Here is a 20,442-nt window from a genome sequence, read left to right on the forward strand (position 1 = left end):
ATATAAATTACTATTTTTAGCACAGGAAGAAAGGAAAATGAATACGACAGTGTTGCTTTGGCTGCCTTGTAATGGAGATGCCTGTTATTCCTGTTAAAGCTGACATTCAGGACAGGATGCACGTTTTATTCATTAAGGCTATTCAGGCCTTATTATTCCTTGAAATCCCTGATTTTAAAGAGCAATAACCCCACTATCACTTTGATATAAACAGTGATCCTTCTGCTTTCCCTAATAGTGACACCAAAGCCAAAAAGTTGCATAGATTCAGGCGTAGAAGGATTAGATCAAACACACACTCACAGATGTTGTATATTTCTTCTCAGCGTCCACTGTTTGCAGTTAGGATGATTACATAACTCAGTCAGGTATGAGGCAGTGTTTGAAGGACACCATAACTTCTCTTGTGTTCCTGCTGTCAGCTCCCACCTTGAAATGGCAAATAATGCTCCAAAATTTTGAAATGTAATTTATTTCTTCCTCATTTAAAATGGGGGTGTGCGTTCAGTTTGTCACCTGCTTTCTTCTTTGTTTATTGAGTGATTGACTCACACCTTTGGCTGTTTGTGAATAAAGTAGAGTAAATGTCCTTCCCATTCTCTCCTCTACTATGTAATCTGCAAGCCTTTGTTTACCAAATGCATGAGGTCATGATAGAGACAGACTGCTGAAGGCTTTGTTCAGGACTGGCAGAGCTGACTCATTCTGATGGAAAAGCAACTGCAGGTCTGCAGGTGAACACACCTGTTTTTGAACAAAGCCCCCTTGTGAACGCTGGCAGAGGGAAAGAAGCAGGGGAAGGGCAGAATATGTCAGCACAGACATCTTTGGAGAAGATGAGGGGGCACAAGTTCACATCTGTAAATGTGCTTCTTTTTGCATCACTCCAGTTCATGTGAAGGCAGGTCGACTCTAGTGCTGGAGTCCCATTTCATATTCACTTACTGGCTTTGTAGTTTGTTTTAATCATCAGCTGGTACCTTTGCTTCGCTTTATTTCTGATAACCTTGTCTTCGAGGATCGCCAGAGATTCCCCTTTTACTTAAAACCAAACACGACATCCACTTTAGACAGTGCTCTCTGAACCTCAACCTCAAATAAAGACATGGACTAGAAGCTGTTAGTTACAGTCTATTTTTTCCACATGCGGAGGAGTGGTGCTTATTACTAGCCACGGCCTGAGGGAGCAGTTGTACAGTACTTACATAAGCACACGACTGTATATTTTACTGTCCCAATCTGATTGTAGGTTTAGATTTTTCCTTTGATTTGATGCCTTCTGGTGTGTTTAACAGACGAGACATAAACCTGCTGTTCTTGCTCTCTCTATTCTCTTAGAGTGGAAACTCTGAAGTCACCCTCCCCCCTCCTCCTCCTCCGACAGCAGCTCACCACAGCACTCTGGCACAGGAAACCCAGAGAGGGATGGAGTCATATGCATTACATCATCTCTCAGGCATGTGGAAACGATCTCAAAAACTGGATCTGATTAAAGGGTGCATATGTGCACCCCCAAAAGGGCCCGTCTATCAGTCATTAAAAATACTGTCCTGGAGATTTGGCAACAGCCAGCTCTAAATCTCCACTCTAAGGATGGAAACGTGAGGCTGTTGCTCAGTCAGTGGACCATGACGGTCAGACTGAAATATCTCAATGTACAGTACAGACATTCATGGTCCCCAGAGGATGAATTCTACTGACATTGATAATCCACTGACTTTCCCCCTGGCACCACCGTCAGGTTGACATTTTTGGTCTTCAGTCACCAGGTGTGGGCTCGACTGCCATGAAAGTTCACAGTCCCTTATGAAGCCTGCTGACTTCTATGATCATCTAACTTTTCCTCTAGCCCCATCATCAGATAAAATTTTAATTTGTATAATACTTTGGTGTGTGACCAAATACCTGCTAAAATAAAAACATTCCCATCAGCCTCTTTGTTTTTAGTGCTAAATGTCTGCACTGAGCTCAGAGCAATGCTGTGCCTTAGTGCAGCCTCACAGTGGCTTTAGAGAAGCAACCAAGTTTCTTTATACACCTTGGGAAAAAAAACTAAGCACAACCTAGCACCACTTACTTGAAAATATGTGGAGCTTTCAGCCACATTTGATGGCCTTCATCTGTGAGTGGAATTTACTCCTTTAGGCTACACCTGAGGAAACTCCCCCTGCTGATGAAACAAGAAGCTGAAAGCTATGAACTTTCTCCAAAAGTGAACGTTGTGCTTAGAATTATTTTTTATCAAATGAATCTGGAATAAGGCTTTATTCAATCATTTTAATTAAATATCAAATAATTAAAAAGGGGAAATTGGGTCAATAATTTATACCTTATCGACACATTTTAAGGATTTTGAATTTAAAGAAAGACAAAACACAAAAGAAATACATAAAAACATTTATTGTTGAGGATGTCTTATATTCAGCAGTGCGTTTTACCAGTCTTGTGGTTTTGTAATAGTACATATTCCTTATGTTGAGTCTACACCTGGGTTTTGATTTAAGGTACAAAAAAAATCTCAGCAGTGAGTTGTGTAGATTTATGTGGTACACACATAAAGCTGTGTGCATGTGTGTGAATTTGAGATGGCATTTTACAATTAATATACATACAATATTATGAATCACAGAATATTATTAACAAGCCCAAGCAAAGAAGCAGTTTTCCACTTTAGCTGACTGTCCACCAGCAAAGCACAGTAACGTAAAAACAAAAAGATTCAGCAAGAAATACTCGCAGATATGGTCATGGAAGAAGAACACAGATATAAAACATACTAGTCTTGTTCCAGGAATGTGAGGCTGTTAAGATGAACATTTTTGGTCGATAGAAACATGATGTTCACACAATTGATGACTTCATGCCAGCATATTGTTCCTATTACACATAAACAGTATATACAAGTTTCAAGTAACTCCTGAATTAGTCCTGTTATTCCCATCTCAAGCAAGTTAGTGTACCAGTTCCGTTTGAGGCACACATCGCATGCTTTCATCTGTTACACAATGAATGACATGCTACTGCTCAGATGCTGCTGAAAGCCAAGTGAAAGTGATTGTGTGATGGAGAAGGAGAAGTAAAATTTAGTATCAGTGGAGAGGTGCCCTTCATAGAAACATTTCACAAGTAGTCGCAACCTGAGAAGTAAAATTGAGAAGTTTCACACAAACTATTTGCCAACCCTTCCTCACATCTCATTGAACTACTTGGTGAATATTTATCCATAAATGGCCCACAAATAGGAATGTAATGGCATGGTAAAAATCTAAAAAAAAAAAGAAAAAAAAAAAAAAGAAAGTCTAGGTCATTGTTGTCAACACACAGACTCCTTTCCCAGATCTGTATTGTGAGGAAGTGACTGTAGCTAACAAAGCCAAATCCTTAACCAATAACCACTGAGTCCAATATTGATACTTTAAGCACTGCATGTGTTAGTCTTTGGCATGGTTAAGCATCAGAGAAACCCCGCGTGCTGACGCGACATTTATAACATTATTTGTGACAGCAGGTCAAAGCCTCTTCAGTCTAGCATGGAGTTGATATCCTGTTCTTTTTACAGTATAATCGAACTTTTACTTGATCTGAAATAACAAAACCTAGTTAGAATTTCCTGTTAAGACATACAAGTGATCACATTAACCCACATCAGAATTTGCCAAAACAAGATTTAGTTAGAATAAAACTGTAAAGCAATATAAAGCAGTATGCACTGCTACTTACAGTATTATATGAAGGGACGAGCCAACAGTATCTAAGTCAAGCATCCTCTCTTAGGCCGACTACAGTATAAGGCCAGCACTAACTAAGAAACTTCTTGTGCACACCCACTATTACGCACACCAGCCCGACAGTCATGCTGGCTTTACAAGGCATCTCCAATAAACGACATCTGCAAACCACACTGCTCATGAAATGTACAACAGTGATCTCACCATTACTGCACCGTGCTGACGGTTATTACGTGGTAACAGACAGCGGTACAGTCAGACAGGGTTTGCAGGCCAGTAGTCGTGGCCTCAGAGCTATTCCCATCACCCTAATGACTAATTCTGTTGGTTCAAGCTGGGAAGCTTAAGCCTCAATAGCAAACTATCATGGTAGAGGATACAGGATTTTCTCAATGTTAGTTATCGTTTTTACAAAGATGTTATTGTTGTTTCTGTTACTTGGTAATGTTCATGTTTATTACACATGATTATAGAATGGTATAAAAGGAAAAAGAAGCAAGTAAAAAGTCTGGACAGATCATATAAAGGCTCAAAAAAAGGAATAGCTGAAATGAAACGACTAAAAATTTATCAGATTTACACCTTCAATAACAACATAATAATAAACAAAAGTATGAACATGTGAATGGGAGAGGGCAATTCCAGTTATTTCCCTTCTTCTCAGATGTTTGTTCTGGTTGAGCGTGCCTTGCCCCACAGTTTGGCACAAGACTAAAGTTTCCACACAGTGAGATGAGACCAGGGCATTGGCTGAAATTATTCCACATGGTGAGATGAAAAACAAACAGGATTGGCTGGGAGACAGCGTGGGCTCCGTTCCTACAGGTCACCTTCCACTCGCTTCCTGCGGACTAGAGAGGAAAAGCAGAGAGGAAAAGCCAAAAGCATGATTTTTTTTCCTTTAAAATAATAAAAAATACAAAAATTGACTGAATATAAGAGAAGAAAATAAGAATGAACAACTTCAAGAACATGCAACACAACCTTCAACCTCCACAGGCCTGTTAGTTTATCATGAAAAAACTATGTGAGTCATCATGAGCTATGCGGTCAAAGTTTACAGCTATTTCAACAGCGTGTCAGCAAGAACAGAAAACAAGAAGTGAGATGTCGTCACTCTCAAAGCTCTACGATCACACCGTGTCAGTCTTCATTCTGTTAATGCAGTGACTTCTCCATTCAAACACCGTGAAGGAAAATCGCCGTTATCATTGATGCATTGACACAGTTTGTGACCACACCCATGCATCACACCTGTGCTACTGCGGCTCTGACAGGAGGAGGAGCTAAAAAGAGAATAGAGGTCGTCACTGTGGATTGACGCTACTGCCGAGATGTTTCATACGGGAACATCACCACAATTTGTCATGATGCAATCTCCCATATAAAAAGATACCAGGTGGAAGGCAATGTAATTCACAGCAACTCACCCGGCTTTTGCAAGTTTAAACAAATCGCAACTCGTCGTGTGTGTACAGTACTGCGTGCGCGCGCGTGTGTGTGTGTGCATCATACCCAGGTCGTTGTTCTTGGTGATAGCTGCGGCAGCTCTGGAGCGAGGTCCTTGCTGGGTGAAGTGGTAGCCAAACTTGACTATGCTGTTGTTCTCTTCCAACATTTTAGCTATCTCCATCTCTATAGTCGTACCCAGCTGCTGCCTCTGAAATCCACACACATGTACAGAGGTCAAGATCTGAACATCAGAGTCAGAGCTTCACTTTGGTTTAAGGCAGAATAGACTCCGACCACAGGGATATAGTTTAGTTTCTTTTCCACTACTTGAAACTCCCAACTAGTCTTTTATGTTTTATTCAGGCAGTGGTTTGTGTTAGTTGGCATTTTCTTCAACTGCACGCTACATAACAAACATTTACTACTACTTTTGGCTGTGTGAAACCACTCTACTTAAAATAGTGCAAAGACTTCCTCTGTCGTAAGTTCCTTGTAATCACTAACAGTGATCAGGAATGATGACAGCAGCGAAAAACAAGTGAACAAGGAGAATTAAAGTCATAATCTATAATTTCACACAAATTTCTAAAAAATATAAACACTCTGAAGTATTGTCTATAAATCTATGGGGACCCCAGCAAGAGCAGTCACAGTTACAGTGGCTATAACTATGTAAATAAATAAATCTAAAAGTTCCTGGTGTGTTGGTGCAAATATGTGTGTCACAAATCATCTGGTACCTGGTTGTCTATCTTGATCTCGGTGAGTGTGTCATTGTCTCGCAACGCATCCACCAAAGCCTGCACCCCCGCCCCGGTGATGAAGTTGGACTCCAAGTTCAAACTTCGCAACGTCTTGTTCTCCCGCAGCATGTCGCTGAACGCCTGGGACAAGGAAAAGGGACATAAAGCAAAGGCATTAATATGGAGTTTGTCAAGTGTCAATTAGGTCATCTAAAAGCCTGCAAACCACTCCCTCTCACCACAGCGATTGGGTCGTTGCTCCGTGTCGCTGCCAGGCTGAACTTCTTGACTTGCGTGTTCTTCTCCATGGCTTTGGCGAAGTCCTTCAGAGTGGGAATGGGAATGTTCTGAAAAAAAAAAAACAAACAAAAACAAAGACACACTGGGGTCAGCCCTGGGATAGACAGGCATATACACACTCTGAAAAACTTGTGTTTCTGTGTACCTTAATGTTGTTGAGGTTGACCTCTGTTAAGGAGCTGTCGTTGCTTTTTATCCTCTGCAGGGTTTCTTCTACATTAGTGGGATTGGGAGGTTCATCAAACACCGGATTCATCTTCTCCCCTTTGATCACATCTAGAAGAGACACGGGCAGGGTTCAAGATATTGATCGTTTTGCGACCTTTAAATTAACAGTTAAATTCTATGATTTGTACTTACTGTTGTAACCCTCCTTAGCTCCAGTCCCATCATATGTCTGACTGCTCGTGACCAGCGTGTGAACACCCAGGATCGCTGCAAACAAAAGCAAACCCGAGACTCAGTAGCTGTGGTGAGAAGTCTGTGTGTACGCATGTGTTTCCCAGGGTTCAAAAATGCACCAGGAAGTGAATGAAAGGTCACCAGATCTAGAGGTCATAGCTGACAAGTGGTGTTATTTTGCTCAGTGAGCAAATTATTCCCCCATCAACACACACAGTCAAGGATGGAGCCATGGGAAACACAGTCAGAGTGAAAGGAGCTTGTGTTTTACAGTCCGAGCAGAGACTGGGCTCAGGCAGACTGAAAGTGTCTACAACACTACAACACTGTGTTTACAACTTCCTTTACAAAGAAACCCCCATATATCGTCATGTTTTAAAGACTTTTAACAATGACTTCTTAGTTTCCCGAATGTGTACTTCATTCATTCTCACCTGCTAGATCACACAGTTCTGTGTCTGTGGCGCTGGACAGGGCTTCCTCCAGTTCTGGATCCAGGGTTGTGACTTCTTCTTGGCGCATTTCTATTGGTTTCTGCTTAGGAACAAATACTTTACCTACAGAGAAAGAAAAGACACATTTTGTAAAAATTTCTAAACTCAAATGAGCTGATTCATCTATCACAAAAATGTAAAGGCATAAAATTACTTTAATATCAACACAGACGGAAGAAACGAGTATGGGTAAAGAAACGTCTAACTGTTAACTGTCAGGTTAATGTGACTCGTTATTCTTCTCCAGCCATGTATCGTTTAACGTTTAACTTTTTCTCTTTGACATCAGACGGCATACTTCACAGCAGGACTTTTCAAATGGTCATCCCTCTGCTTTGCTCTTGAGCTTTAATCTCTCACTTTAACTTATTTCTACATTGTGCCACGCCGGGCTTGTTTACTAAAATCCATTAAATGTTTCATGCTTTCTCATTTCATGCACAGAGATTGAGCACAGACCAGACAGACAGGTTGTAGATACTTATTTTCAGTTTGACATTTACAGTATTTGTTTCTGTTAGTCGGTGCATAATAATGGTAATGTTTCTGACGAAGAGGTGAAGTGTGAACAACAGAAATGTGTTGTTTAAGTAAGTCTGGGCTTCCTGCTGTTTTACACAACCTTTCCCAACCATCAAAGGTTCAGACGAGCCAAACTCCAGTCCACCAATGACTGTCTGACAACTATGGTATTGCCATGGCAACCTATGTGAGTGAAGAAACGGAAAAAGCGAAGGAAGTCATGGAACAATGACTTGAGTCTAATCAAGACTGCGCTGCTGGGGCAGCAAACACTTGCACTTGACGGGGTGACCATGCAGACTCACTATATGCCTGCGTCCTTAAACAAAAACACCCCGAGAACAGGCCCTCCCTCCTTCCCTCCTTCCCTCCTTTCCTACTTCCAAGTCAGTCAAGCCAGTCAAATTGCTCAAACTGGTCCCAAGTGGGGGGCTCTGGCACTTCCTGAAAGCCAGTAAACAGCAAATACAGTCATCAGGCAACATCCTGTGCCAGTCCCTCTGGAGCGACATTTAGCCCTTCAGAAGCAAGAGCCAAGAAACTGACAGCCCCAACGTCTTGTCATCTGCATGATCCCACAGGGGCATAAACCATGGACTAAATGAGGAAAATATTGTACTAATGTGGAGGGAAAGCAGGCTCCTCACTAAAGCAGTCAGTCTGTGACAGGAAGATGAGGAGGACCACACAGATGCAGAAAATGCTGACACTCATGATCCCAGGAGAAACCTGACAACATAGCCCCTTTGAAAATATCCATTCCATCACATTAATGCAAAAAAAAAAAAGGCCATAATGTTTTCCAGTTAAGACAGCAGATTTGTGATTCATCACTGCTTTTTGTCTGATGCAATAAAATTACACAAATAATACATCATCCTGGTTGTAAATTGAACTTTGCTTATCTATTAAAAACAAGATAACAGCATGGACCTTAAAAGATATTTCCGATTTATTCCAGCTTGGGTCTTTTTGTTCCTGGAAATCATTTCTAAGAGTTATGATAACATTTCACTAGCTGCTGAGTAAGGATCTCCTGATGAAGTTTGTCTGGCCCCAATCTTAATGCCAAGTCCCTTATTATTAAGTATCTGATACTGAGTCCAATCTGATAAGCAACAGTCAGTGCTGCTAAAAACCAGAGGCTACTACCTGAATGTTTGGTGCATTTTTGCAAGGAGGAGAGGACAGATACAGAGCTACACATTCGTGTTGCTAAATGCTTGCACTATAAGTTGTCCTAAAGGAGAGCAGCGCTGCAAAGCTAGCAGGCTGAGGTGGACAAAATAAGGCAGAATACAGTCAAGAACGGATCAGATTTTGATCGACCCTGAAACTGATCCTTCACATTAGTTTCAGACATCTCTACTGTTGATGTGGGAACAAACTACAGCAAAGTCAGACAAGGTAAAAAACATAAGCATCCAGAAAATCACACAGGCCGTAAGCAAACAGTTAAAACATTAAAGTATTTGGAGGTATGACTGAAATTGAGCACATCCAAACGACTGCATGAATGGTAATAATCCCTAATTGCACAGAATTGCTGTGGCCACACAACTTAAGGTCAGCTGAACTGCAATGGATGACAAGTGTTTGGCATTTCTGCTTAAACTGAGGACCCAAAACAATTATTCGACTATGAAAATAGTTGTAGATTATTTTCCTCCGATCAGCTCATCAATTAATCGTTAGTTCACCACATTACCAGATCACAGCAGTTGACTCTGTGAGGTGATGTTAGAAACAAAGAAAAAACAAGAGAAATACAACACAGTGTCAGTTCCCTGTCACACATGGCCGCTTAATGACAAATGCAAATGCTTCTATTGTCAAACAAGCAAATTGAACACTGGAGGCATGTGGTTCGGAGCAGATGTGTGTGTGTGTGTGTGTTTTCACTGGTGCAGTAACCACACCCTCCACTGTAACCTCAGCAAACATGATGTTTATCAGTCTTCAATGGAAGCGTGCCTCGAGTGCTCCAATAAATGTAACATAGCAATACATATTCCTTTACCCCCACACATGATGATTAACTCTGCCCATTTTAGACCCCACTGGAGAAGCCACCAATAATGTGCTCCCTTGAAAACACAATAATAACAAGTTTTCAGCATTTAATAAACTTCAACCACTTTCCAGCCAGAACAGAACTTAATGTTAATAATGTTGGCAAACCCCGAAGGAAATAAACAACGAACAGAAGGAATGGACAATAAGAAAAGATGGATTAGAGGACTGACGTAATATGATAACATTCAAGTACTTATAATGGTTGCCATGGTATTTAAGCAGGCTGTTTTCCTCCCAAATTATGAAAGGAGACACACACACCCATGACCACATTATTTATCAGCAGGGGGTGAGTGTAACAAGGGGAAGAGAATCAGCTACATTCCACAGAACCACCAGTGTGATTTGAGTTTTCCATGTTGTCATAGGGTGTGCACACACGTACACACGTACACACGTACACACACACACACACACACACACACACACACACACACACACACACACACACACACACACACACACACACACACACACACACACACACACACACACACACACACACACACACACACACACACACACACACACACTAATAGAGTATATATAATTTCTAACAAGCCAGGGTTGGGCCGGGGGAAGATGTCAGTTCCATATATCCTCTCCAGCAAGGGAGTCATATTTAGATCTCTGGAGATCCCAACACAAGGAATTCCTCTGGAAAAGAATTTCTTCCCAGTACTGTTTCTACTCTACTCACTTTTCTTCTTTTTTTTTTTTATCTGCCATGCTGTCACATAAAATATCTCTCTATCTTTTATCTATTGTACAAAATGAATACCACAAGTATGTCCTAAAACCTGTTTGAACAGAACTGGATTCTCTCAAGAAAGTCAGGTTCTTTCAGGTTTAACAGCAACTTTAATCCCATCTGGATCAGCACTGACTATTTATTTCATCTTTTTGTGAAAACAAATTCCTGTCACAAACATCTACTGGGTTGTGATAAAGCTGAAGAAAACATCAGACAAGTATATTCCCCTTTGGGTAGACAACTCCATGAAATCGCAGACTGTTGAAATGATGATTCATCCCGCATTCAATACCTTGTGTGTTTTCACTCCGATACTACAGGCTCAGCTGCCTGCTAAAAAGCCTGATTACATAACTCTGCGAGTATCACATACAACCAATTCGAAATAGCTGTAAAACTAAAGATCATGTTTTTTGGCATTAGGACTTTATTGTATCATTAAGACATGATACAAAGGTCCACAACTTGACTTCACAGTAATGAACAAAGGCAAACAAAAAAAAAAAACTGTTGACATTTTTTGTTGACAGAAATCACTCCCATTCAAATAAGGCTCTGATTTGCATAGTATCCTCTGAAAAACACACAGCCTGAGCTTCAGTCTTAAGCACATCAAGTCAAGGTTTATTGATTTCTTCACTCAAACTGGTAAAAAAAACAATACATCACCACAACATCAATAAAGAGAGATTCAAGATATCTAATCCTAACCATGCCGCCTCATTTGACACTCCCTACTTCCTATCCCCTGGTACAAACACACCTCCCCCACACTGCTGTATGTTGCATAAGAGCAGACATGCATTAATAATTCCTGCAAAGAGAGCAGAGCAGTAATTACTGCTGCGTCTGTGCTGTTGATACAGACACAAACACATACAGACACTCCTTGGTTCTCAACCCCCTGAGAAATACATTACCAACACGTGATAGAGCCTCACCACTCGTGTTGTTTATCAAAGTGAGGCAAACTACGCTAAATATATCATCACTACTGGAATTAGCTGAGTTTCTTAGTCATAATTTCATCTACAGCACTTCACTGCTCTTTTCTCATTTGCAAATCATCTCCGTTGTCTCAACATTTGAACAAAACGCATGTCAAATTTGTCTTGCTCCTATTGGTCAACATCAACATCATACTAGGCGAGAGGTGGTAAAAAAAATTCCGACACACTAGTCTTCGTGTCGGGAACCTCAGGAAGAGCAACAGAGGAGAGGTTGCTCTTCCAGGAGACAAGTAATAATAAACCTTTAAAACGAACAGATTGTCATCATCCATCCATGATTTTAAGTCAGTGCAAGTTTTTAAGCATGTAAATAATCATGTTGAAATTACCCTCTCTAAGTTATGTTTGGTACTCTATCATGGAAAGATGTAGAAACACACATACACACACACCTTTTTTCTCTCCAGTGAAGGGGACTATATCCTCTCTGTCCTTGTATTCCATGGCTTCCTTCTCCAGGTATTTGAGCAGACTATCCCTGTTGAATGGTCCTGTGGCGTCCTTGCTCGTCTGGTCCTTCTGACGTAAACCTGCTGGGAGAAGAGCATTCTGGGGAGAGGAAGCAAGGAGACACGTTAGACCTGCCAACTGATGGAGAATTCAGGACGCTAACTGGAGACCTGAAGTCCCCGATCCATGAACTGGTAAATGATTAACTGTGTTTTTAAGCTGTAAATATATCCGTCTGCCTTCTGAAAAAATATCTGTTCATAACAATATGTAGACATTTCTGAAACTGAATCATGCATTTAAAAAAAATAAAGGGAAAAATATTTCAGTGTAGAGCTTCAGTTTCATGTGGAAAATAGACATGAATTTCAAGTTCCTCAAAACAGGAAGTAAAGATACTCTGAACTAGTTTAACTTGATGCGTGTCAACCAAAACCTTAATGACTATAAAGACTGACATAAAAATGCAACCACTTATGGACCATTTGTCATAGCTGAGTGAAAACCTGGGGGAGGTGAAGAAGGATGTGTGAAAATAGAGGAAAGCTTGTCTAGCCAGTCTGTGCACACTGCTGCTATTGAAACCAAAGCACTTCTTTTTGTGTGCACACCAAAATTTCACTTTGGCCTATATGATGATATCCAGAAATTAATATATTCCCACTGCTGCTGACCGTTTCCTGTGGGCCCTGTGTGGCCACCATGCAGGGTGATTTCTCTCACTCAGTTTATATGGGCTTAAAATAAAATAACCAGGGGCCTGGGAGGGATTTCATTATACTCTACAGCTCTACTCACAAATAAACACACAAACACAGCCTGTTGACAGAGTTGTTGCAGCCCAGACTCGCCCCTTTAAATTATTTTCCCCTAACCACAGAGGCTGGAGACTGGACGGTGTTGTTGGAGGGTACAAAGGAAAAATCCACCCTTGGATTTGAATTGGATAGATTTGAAGTTCAATGTATTCCAGGAAGTTTAACTGTGATGACATGGTATAACATATCTTTAATCTGCTTCAGCCATGCTCCACTGGCTACCATTCACATACTATGATACCAGTGACTTACTACAACCCTGATGGTGGCATAAACTTGTCGGTACCAGGTAAAACTTGGTGTCATTTTTTAAATGTTTTGAAACCCGGGGCATGTCTAATTTGTAGTTGTGTCACTTATTTGCGGGAAAGCAAAAATGTTATGAGCATTTTGAGAGCGTAAAATGCATGAAGTCTTTTTCATTCTTAAATGGGTCATTTTCCAATAATTCCCTTTGCCACAGGAACTCCCTCCCACTAAAGAGCCCTGGAGCTCCTCCAACCCTCACTGAGCTCTGACCTCAGGATCCATCTCCTCGAGGGCTGTCTCCAGCTGCTTGAGCTCCTCCGCCGACAGTTTGTTGAGGATTTCATCTTCGTCGAGATCCTTGTACTTGTCCAGGTCCTTCTTGTACGACAACGCCATGGTGCCAGCTATAGTTTGCTAAGCAACACTGAGCAGCAGACCACAGCCAGACTGTTCCTTCTTGGGCTCACTGCTCCAGACCAAGGGGGGGGGGCTACCTGTAGATAAACACTGGGAACACACACAAATAAATGTTCATGATGATTCCTTTTACTTAAACTGATTAAAACAATGTAATATAATTAAATCTTGTAAACTGAGATAAACATTGTTTATCTCATCCCTGTGAAACAATAGTTGGCCACAGCTGGGCTTGATAATGAGGCCTTGCAATGATGCAATGTACACACAGCTGGAACAAAGGAAGAACTTTCTCAGGCTCAGACAAAATCATCTGACCACTCCCATGAGAATCACCAACAACTCTATGTGAACATCAACTTTGTTCTAATTTAGGGAACATTATCAACTCAAAAGACAAAACAAAGAAGCCTGTTCTCGTGGATATGAAAATGTATGACTATGTTTTTCTTCTTGGGACTAAATGCCTGGACATAAAGCAAACTCTAACAGTGGCAGGAAATACTGGAGCAAATACCAAGTAGATTTATAAGAACATAACACCAGTTCAGATGAAATAATGCCCAGATGAGTGAGTGAGTTAGGGAGCGAGTACGTATCATGTCAAACAAATTAATGAGGCTTCAGCCTTCAGTTCCCTCTCCCACGCCACAGTCTGAACACAAAATGACCTCATGATGTCCCTGCAGGGCAGCACAGATGGTCTTAGTCCCAATCACTCACACACATTTAGCTGTACACACAATTAAACTGACACTTGCACTCTCTCAAACAGCTGGCTCATGGTAGAGTCAAAAAGTAATTTCTCGAGGTGAATAAAATAGTGTTTGTGTATATACAGAAGAGCCATAAGCCCTTAACTGCAGTTGCTACCTGTAAATTACTTAGACTACGAAGAAATATTCCATCAAGAAAACTCATTCATGTCAAGTGTAAAATACAGCACCGTATCTAAACTCTGTGACAGCAGAAAAAAAAAAAAATACCCCATGCTTCAACTAGGTGGTTTAGCCAAGGATTCTTTAAACATTTAGTGCCATTTCCCCGGAGCTGCCCGAGTGATTTGTCCGGCTCAGAGGAATTCTGCGAAAAGTCTGACACAGTGTGTGTCTCTCATATCGTTCAGTCCTTTGTCTCCACAAACCAGGCTCTGTCCTGAGCTAATTCTTGCCCTCACCCCGTCCATTAGACCTCTACAATTACCCTTATCTTGTCTGAAATGATTATGAGAGTCATGGCAGGGGCATTCGCAGCCTTGCGCTCCAGCAGATGAAGTTGGGCTAAAAGGTCAACACTAACACTAACAGCTATAATCAAAGCGTATGAATATAATGATCTGCAATAATAATCTCACCCTAATGTTCTGTTGTAAAGTAGTTTAATCAGATCCTGGAGAACAGAGTCAGTACAGTGCAGTGATGTGTAGCAAACTGCTACTGCTGGATATCACCACTAGTATGAAGCAAATCAGCCACTGGAGCTGCGATGAAGCTAAGCTAAAGGTGGTAGACAAGTATGGTGATGAAACAATGGAAATCAAAACCTGGCCCAAGCGAGAATGTCAGGCTGTAAAATAATGTCAATAAAATATCAAAATTGAATTTATACAGATTTACAGAAGAAAAAATCCTAGAAATTACATATGGGTGAAATCAAATCAGAAATCCATATTTGTGAAGAGCCATGAACACACAGCACTAAACTAGAGAACCGACTTGCATCCAAATAAGTTTTAACTAAAAAATTCTATCTGACTGATTATCCATCCAAATCGTCTGAAAACTATGAAAACAAACACTACAGCAGCCTTCTGTGCTGAGCTCATCGAACAGCAGCAGGATTTGTTTCTCGTGATATCACTACAAGCCTGTGCTGGCTTGTTTCTGGAAAGAGGAGTTTTGTTCATCTTTTATAATCAACACTGAGATGACCCCGAACACAAAAAAACATAGTTCTTCATTTTAATGAGCATATTCTGTCTTTACATACTGCCAGGTTTGCAGAATCTAAAATCATGTTTGATCTAATCTGCCAAAAAAATCTTATGTCCAGACCCAACTCTGGTCATTTGCATCCACACAAGTCAAATCTTTACCCAGACAATCGTGATACTTGTGACTTTATCCATGTGCAATTCTAAACAACAGGTATATGTACCCAACAGTAGTGTACATGTCAGTGAAGGAAAGCTCAAGGTGAGTGCAGAGTACAGCCAATAATACTGCAACAATACTACAAGTATTATTGGCTGAGATGTGCAGAAGGCAGTGATGTGATGACATTTCTGGCCAGGATCTGCAAAAAGCAGAGATGCCACGCCAGAGCCTGGGATAAACACACGTGCACGCACGAACAAAACATATAATGCTCTTATGACAACATCAGCTCAAAATAACACGGTTTACCATATTATCCTACTTTCTCAAAAACACTTTCCACTTGGCTGACACGTAATTCAACACATTTAAAACAGCAGCCACCGTTTACAGTGAGGCCCGGTGCTTTTGTGTGTGCAGAGAGAGGAGTAATAGAACATGCAGACAGGGATAATGATGGCAATGGGTGGGTCCAGGCTGAGGTGGAGACACTGAGAGGATCCATTAGTCCAATCTGATTGATTCCTTTCTCCTTCTCCTCTCTGCTAATCCTTCAAGACAACAACAGATGGCTCAAAGCCAATAATACTGCAAACCTGTCTGCACTCTACATTCACCTTGAGCTTTCCTTCACTGACCTGTACACTTCGGCTACTGTTGGGCACATGAACATGTTGAGAATTGCACAAGAATAGAGTCATAAATATCATGATAATAGAGTAAGTTCACCTGACGGGCTGGATGTTTTGGGATGAATTTTTCCCCCAGAATGCAATAACAAGTCTGAAAGGACAAGTGATAAAAACCTCACTGATTTACACAAGGCTGTAAGATGTATTATCACGATGGACCTACCTTAATAGATTACTACCTCCAGCAAAACTTATCCCTGTGTTTAAGTGAAGTGTCTGAACATGTTTCAGGTCAAACGTCCATGTTTCGTCTTTCAAAGATCTGATGTTGACAGGCAAAATATAAGATCATTTGGGCCATTAAGCATGTGATATGATATCAGCTGCTATCCTGAATATCTCTGGCTTATATTATATAACTCTTAGCTGCTAAGAAAACATTAAGTTTAACTCTGTAAAGTATAATTCTTGCAATTAATATCCAGATTCTCTGTGCTACTTTAGACCTCAGAGGCAGGAGCTGATTGAACAGGAGTTTGCAGCTCTGACGTGAACAGGAAGCACTGAGTGGTTATTACATTATTATAGAACACCGCCCTATCAATGCACAAAAAGACTATAGTTAGAATGACCCAGCTCTACTACCCCTGGGACAAGAGTCTGCACTTCCTCCTCCCACCTACTCTCCTCCAGTTTTAACATCTATCTTTCCGTCTCTCCACCCCTGATGTTACTCAGTTCTCATCAATCCTTTTTATGTTCAGCCTCCTAAGGTGCCTGCAAGTGTCAGAAAAGATATAAAACACATAGAAGGAGACAGAGGTAGCAACATAGGGTCTGATCATCCTGTTACTAAGATATATTCATTACAATACACAAAACAAGTAAAAACAATAAGATACAGGTGTCATCATGAGGATAAAAAATGTTTAAATAGTTTTGTTGTTTTATACATTTATGTTGTTCATTCACTTATTCTTCTCTTGTACAGACCAGGCAAGTGTTGGGTAGAAAGTGGGGGGGTTTCTCAAATACGCATGACATGTATACTCCCCTGTTCTAGCCACACACTCCAGACACACACTCCATTATATAATGAAAACAGATTTCAGGGAGTGCCCTGCCTTTCAGTTCAGCAAGGGAGTATGAATAATACAAGTTCAAGAAAGATTGCCTCATTCACACCTTTGTAAAAAACGAATAACAGCCACTATTCACTACTATGGCAGCGTTACACCGAGAGTGAAACTAGGCCCTCACAGACAGGTTTCACTCTTCACTGAAAGGTATGCAGGTTAATGAAGCCTGTTCATCAGCAACACTGTACTGCGGAAGGTAGCACAATAAGCAGCATCACCAAAAATGCCTCGTCAGCAGTGGCCACGACATTCCCCTCGGTTACTATACCTGCTTCACAGCTACAGGAAAACCACCTGCCTTCAGGCTTAAGGGGGAAACCACACTTACCAAAGCAGACGTACTCCTTAAGACTTGGGGACCACACCCTTCATTCAAAATTGAACCCTGCTGGCCAAACTACCTTTGTGAACACACACACACATAAACCGTCACCTTAGCCCTTGAACAAAGGGTGTTTCAGTAGACTTATTGACCTTCCGCCTAACTAACAAGTAATACTCGTGCTAAAGCCACAGTCTTTCCTTAAAAATGCCGAAACTCATATCCTGGTTAAACAGAGAGACACAGATACCAGACTCATCAGACGACACTCGACGCTGCCATAAAATGACATATCATATCGCATTACTAATGTTATACACATCAAGATATTGGTGGTAACTTGCCTGCTTCAACCATCTCCTGTGGACATAGCGGGCAACGGAACGACATTAGCTAACATGTTCTTGACATGTTTATGATTATCACTCCGACTGTTGACATGATGATCCTGATTATCATCTCTTAGCAAAAGTCACCGCAAATCAATTAGTTAAGAAACATTTAAAGCCAAACCAAGCCGTTTATGGGACACTTACTTTAGTAACTTAACGACATTTGTTGGATGCGGCGAGACCATAAGAAGTAACCCGATGGGATGTGGCTAGCTGCTAACACGCTAGCCCCCAGAGTTGAGTCAAGTTGCTAGCCGTTTAGCTAAACCAGGCAGCTACAGAGCACATATGAAAGTGACAGTACGTAAACCAGTAAAGGTAGCACACTTACTGATTTCCAAAACCGAGCGATCAATTTCCTTACCTGAGCCTAATGGGACCTAGCTATAGAATATCAGAGTAAGACCAGTCTCCCCAGTGAATGCGATATCTTCAGCGATTGATTTCTCACTCAGCCCAAGGGCGGTAACACAGGAAGACAGCAGCGGAGCGTTCTGTGAGTGACGTCTAATTGAGCCAATAGACAGAGAGTCTGCTAGGTGTCAACCAATGGCAAAAATTAGCCCGCCCTCTTTTTATAGGAGCACCAATCAGATGACAGATATATATATGTATATATTATAGAAAAGAAAAGAAAAGAAAAGAAAAGAAAAAAGAAAAGAAAAGAGAAAAGAAAAAGGACTGAAAAGGACTGAAAATCAATACACACTTCATTTCCTGACAGACCCTAACTCTTGCACACACACACACAACAAAGGGGCAAAAATAAAAAAATACGTTATAAATAGAATGATAGTAATTAAGATTGAAGTACTTCATTATACACATAATATTGTTATATTAAGTAAAAGCTAAGTGTAAAAGTAGTGAATGCACATACTTAAGTCAAACACATACACAGATTGTTCAGTCTTGTGTCTTGGGCTGCACCTAGAGTGAATACCTTACCTGATCTCCTTTTCACATGTAAAACGCCAAAACACATTTCTCTTTCCATCTTTCTCTCTTTTTCCTCACATACAAATAAATACAAAGGGAGATGCAAAACACACTGTGTTCACTAAAAAGCCTACCTTAGCCTTGACCGAAAAGATCAATGAGAGCTCATCCCCTTGTGTTACACAATAGTGGAGATAGAATTTCTTGCACCCTCTTGGTTCACACAATATGTGCACTGTAACAAGATGCCTTGCATGTAACACAGACACTTTGGGAGATGTGGGTGCTGAAACTTACATCAGTAGCCCACTGCAGAATCAGATTAATGATAGTAATTGTTAAGAGGTTGCAATGTACAGAGAGCAAGACTACTTTACAGTCATTTTAAAGATATCTGTTAGTGCATCAATACATAATGACTGAGGGCAAAGAAAGGGTTTACTGCTGTGTGACAGAGCACTTGGCACTTTTATGCCATCAGTTACTATCCTCTGTTAGCCTTTGATAAACACCTTTAGTCTATTATACAGTAGGCTACCTCCTGCCTCTTAGAAGCATCACAAATCTAGGATGAAAGGATTTTTAAATGTATTTTGTAGCACAGATCTTTTCTGAAAGATGTCAGTCATTCACTCAGTCAGTCAGATTCTGGTTTTGTGTTGGGGTGTCAGGCGTTTTAGGGGCAATCGAACATGGGCACATTACAGACCTTTGCTGTTTAGCCAAGCATGGGTTTAGGAAAATGAGACTCAGTGTTTCAGCAGCTGCAAAGTGAAACATTATTAAGCGCCAAGTTTATATCTTCAGTCAGATGGCTCCCAACAGCCCTGACATGATCTGACCTACATGATCTGAGTAATTAACAATATACCAAGGAAACCCAGGAAGACTAATCCAATAAATCTACAGTTGCTAAATGTGCATTAAAATACTTTTTCTGATAAAGATGTTTCTCTAATATTCCCTTTGGAACTGTTCTACTTGCAAATCCACATTGATTATTCTTAAATTATGTTTTTATATAATTCTCTATATCACCAAAAGCTGATATATGCAAAACAAAATGGTGCAACCTCCTATCCCATGCTAACCACTCTATCCTAATACTGCTCATTATTATTATTATTATTATTATTATTATTATTATTATTATTATTATTATTATTATTATTATCACCACAGAGAAACAGAAAACAGAGGTGTGCTTGGCTACAAACTTAAGACCCCTCTGAGCTTTCTTAAATTTGAGAGCGGGAAAAAATAAAACTGTAGAAACAGTAAAAGTAACAGGAGTAAAACTTAATGATTTTTACTTTTATCTTTAAATGAATTCCAAACTTCTACCTTTAGCAGTTTGATAAATAAGGGCCCAGAGCCCCAGACCATGAGTTAAAGTGGTATATACCGCCTCCTGGTGGCTGACAGCGATCACTACACCCACAGGTCGGTCTCAGCTTGACCTCGGAAACAAAACCTTTCCTTAAAAGCTCGCGCTCATTTGCTTCCC

General features: G+C 40.7%; 1 protein-coding gene across 1 annotated transcript; it reads right to left on the reverse strand.

The window, feature by feature from the left end:
- Positions 1-2,385: 2,385 nt before the first annotated feature.
- tmod2 (tropomodulin 2) lies at positions 2,386-18,483 on the reverse strand. Its single transcript, XM_056378619.1, has 10 exons — positions 18,361-18,483; positions 13,269-13,505; positions 11,874-12,030; positions 7,060-7,182; positions 6,584-6,658; positions 6,369-6,499; positions 6,163-6,270; positions 5,921-6,064; positions 5,244-5,388; positions 2,386-4,579 (listed from the first exon to the last, which is right to left on the reverse strand). Exons 2-10 carry the CDS (start codon positions 13,392-13,394, stop codon positions 4,548-4,550), a joined length of 1,041 nt encoding a protein of 346 aa, XP_056234594.1. The 5' UTR covers positions 13,395-13,505; positions 18,361-18,483; the 3' UTR covers positions 2,386-4,547.
- Positions 18,484-20,442: the final 1,959 nt, after the last annotated feature.

The sequence above is a fragment of the Seriola aureovittata genome, chromosome 1 (assembly GCF_021018895.1).
Source record: "Seriola aureovittata isolate HTS-2021-v1 ecotype China chromosome 1, ASM2101889v1, whole genome shotgun sequence".
Lineage (NCBI taxonomy): Eukaryota > Metazoa > Chordata > Actinopteri > Carangiformes > Carangidae > Seriola > Seriola aureovittata.

What these genes read in the sequence shown, in the direction of transcription:
- tmod2 (XM_056378619.1), bottom strand. Translation starts at nt 13,394, where the DNA reads ATGGCGTTGTCGTACAAGAAGGACCTGGACAAGTACAAGGATCTCGAC. An exon ending in AGCTAAGGAGGGTTACAACA is followed by an intron (nt 6,500 to 6,583) that starts GTAAGTACAAAT and finishes TGTCTCTTCTAG; the next exon opens with ATGTGATCAAAGGGGAGAAG. An exon ending in GCAACGACCCAATCGCTGTG is followed by an intron (nt 6,065 to 6,162) that starts GTGAGAGGGAGT and finishes TCCTTGTCCCAG; the next exon opens with GCGTTCAGCGACATGCTGCG.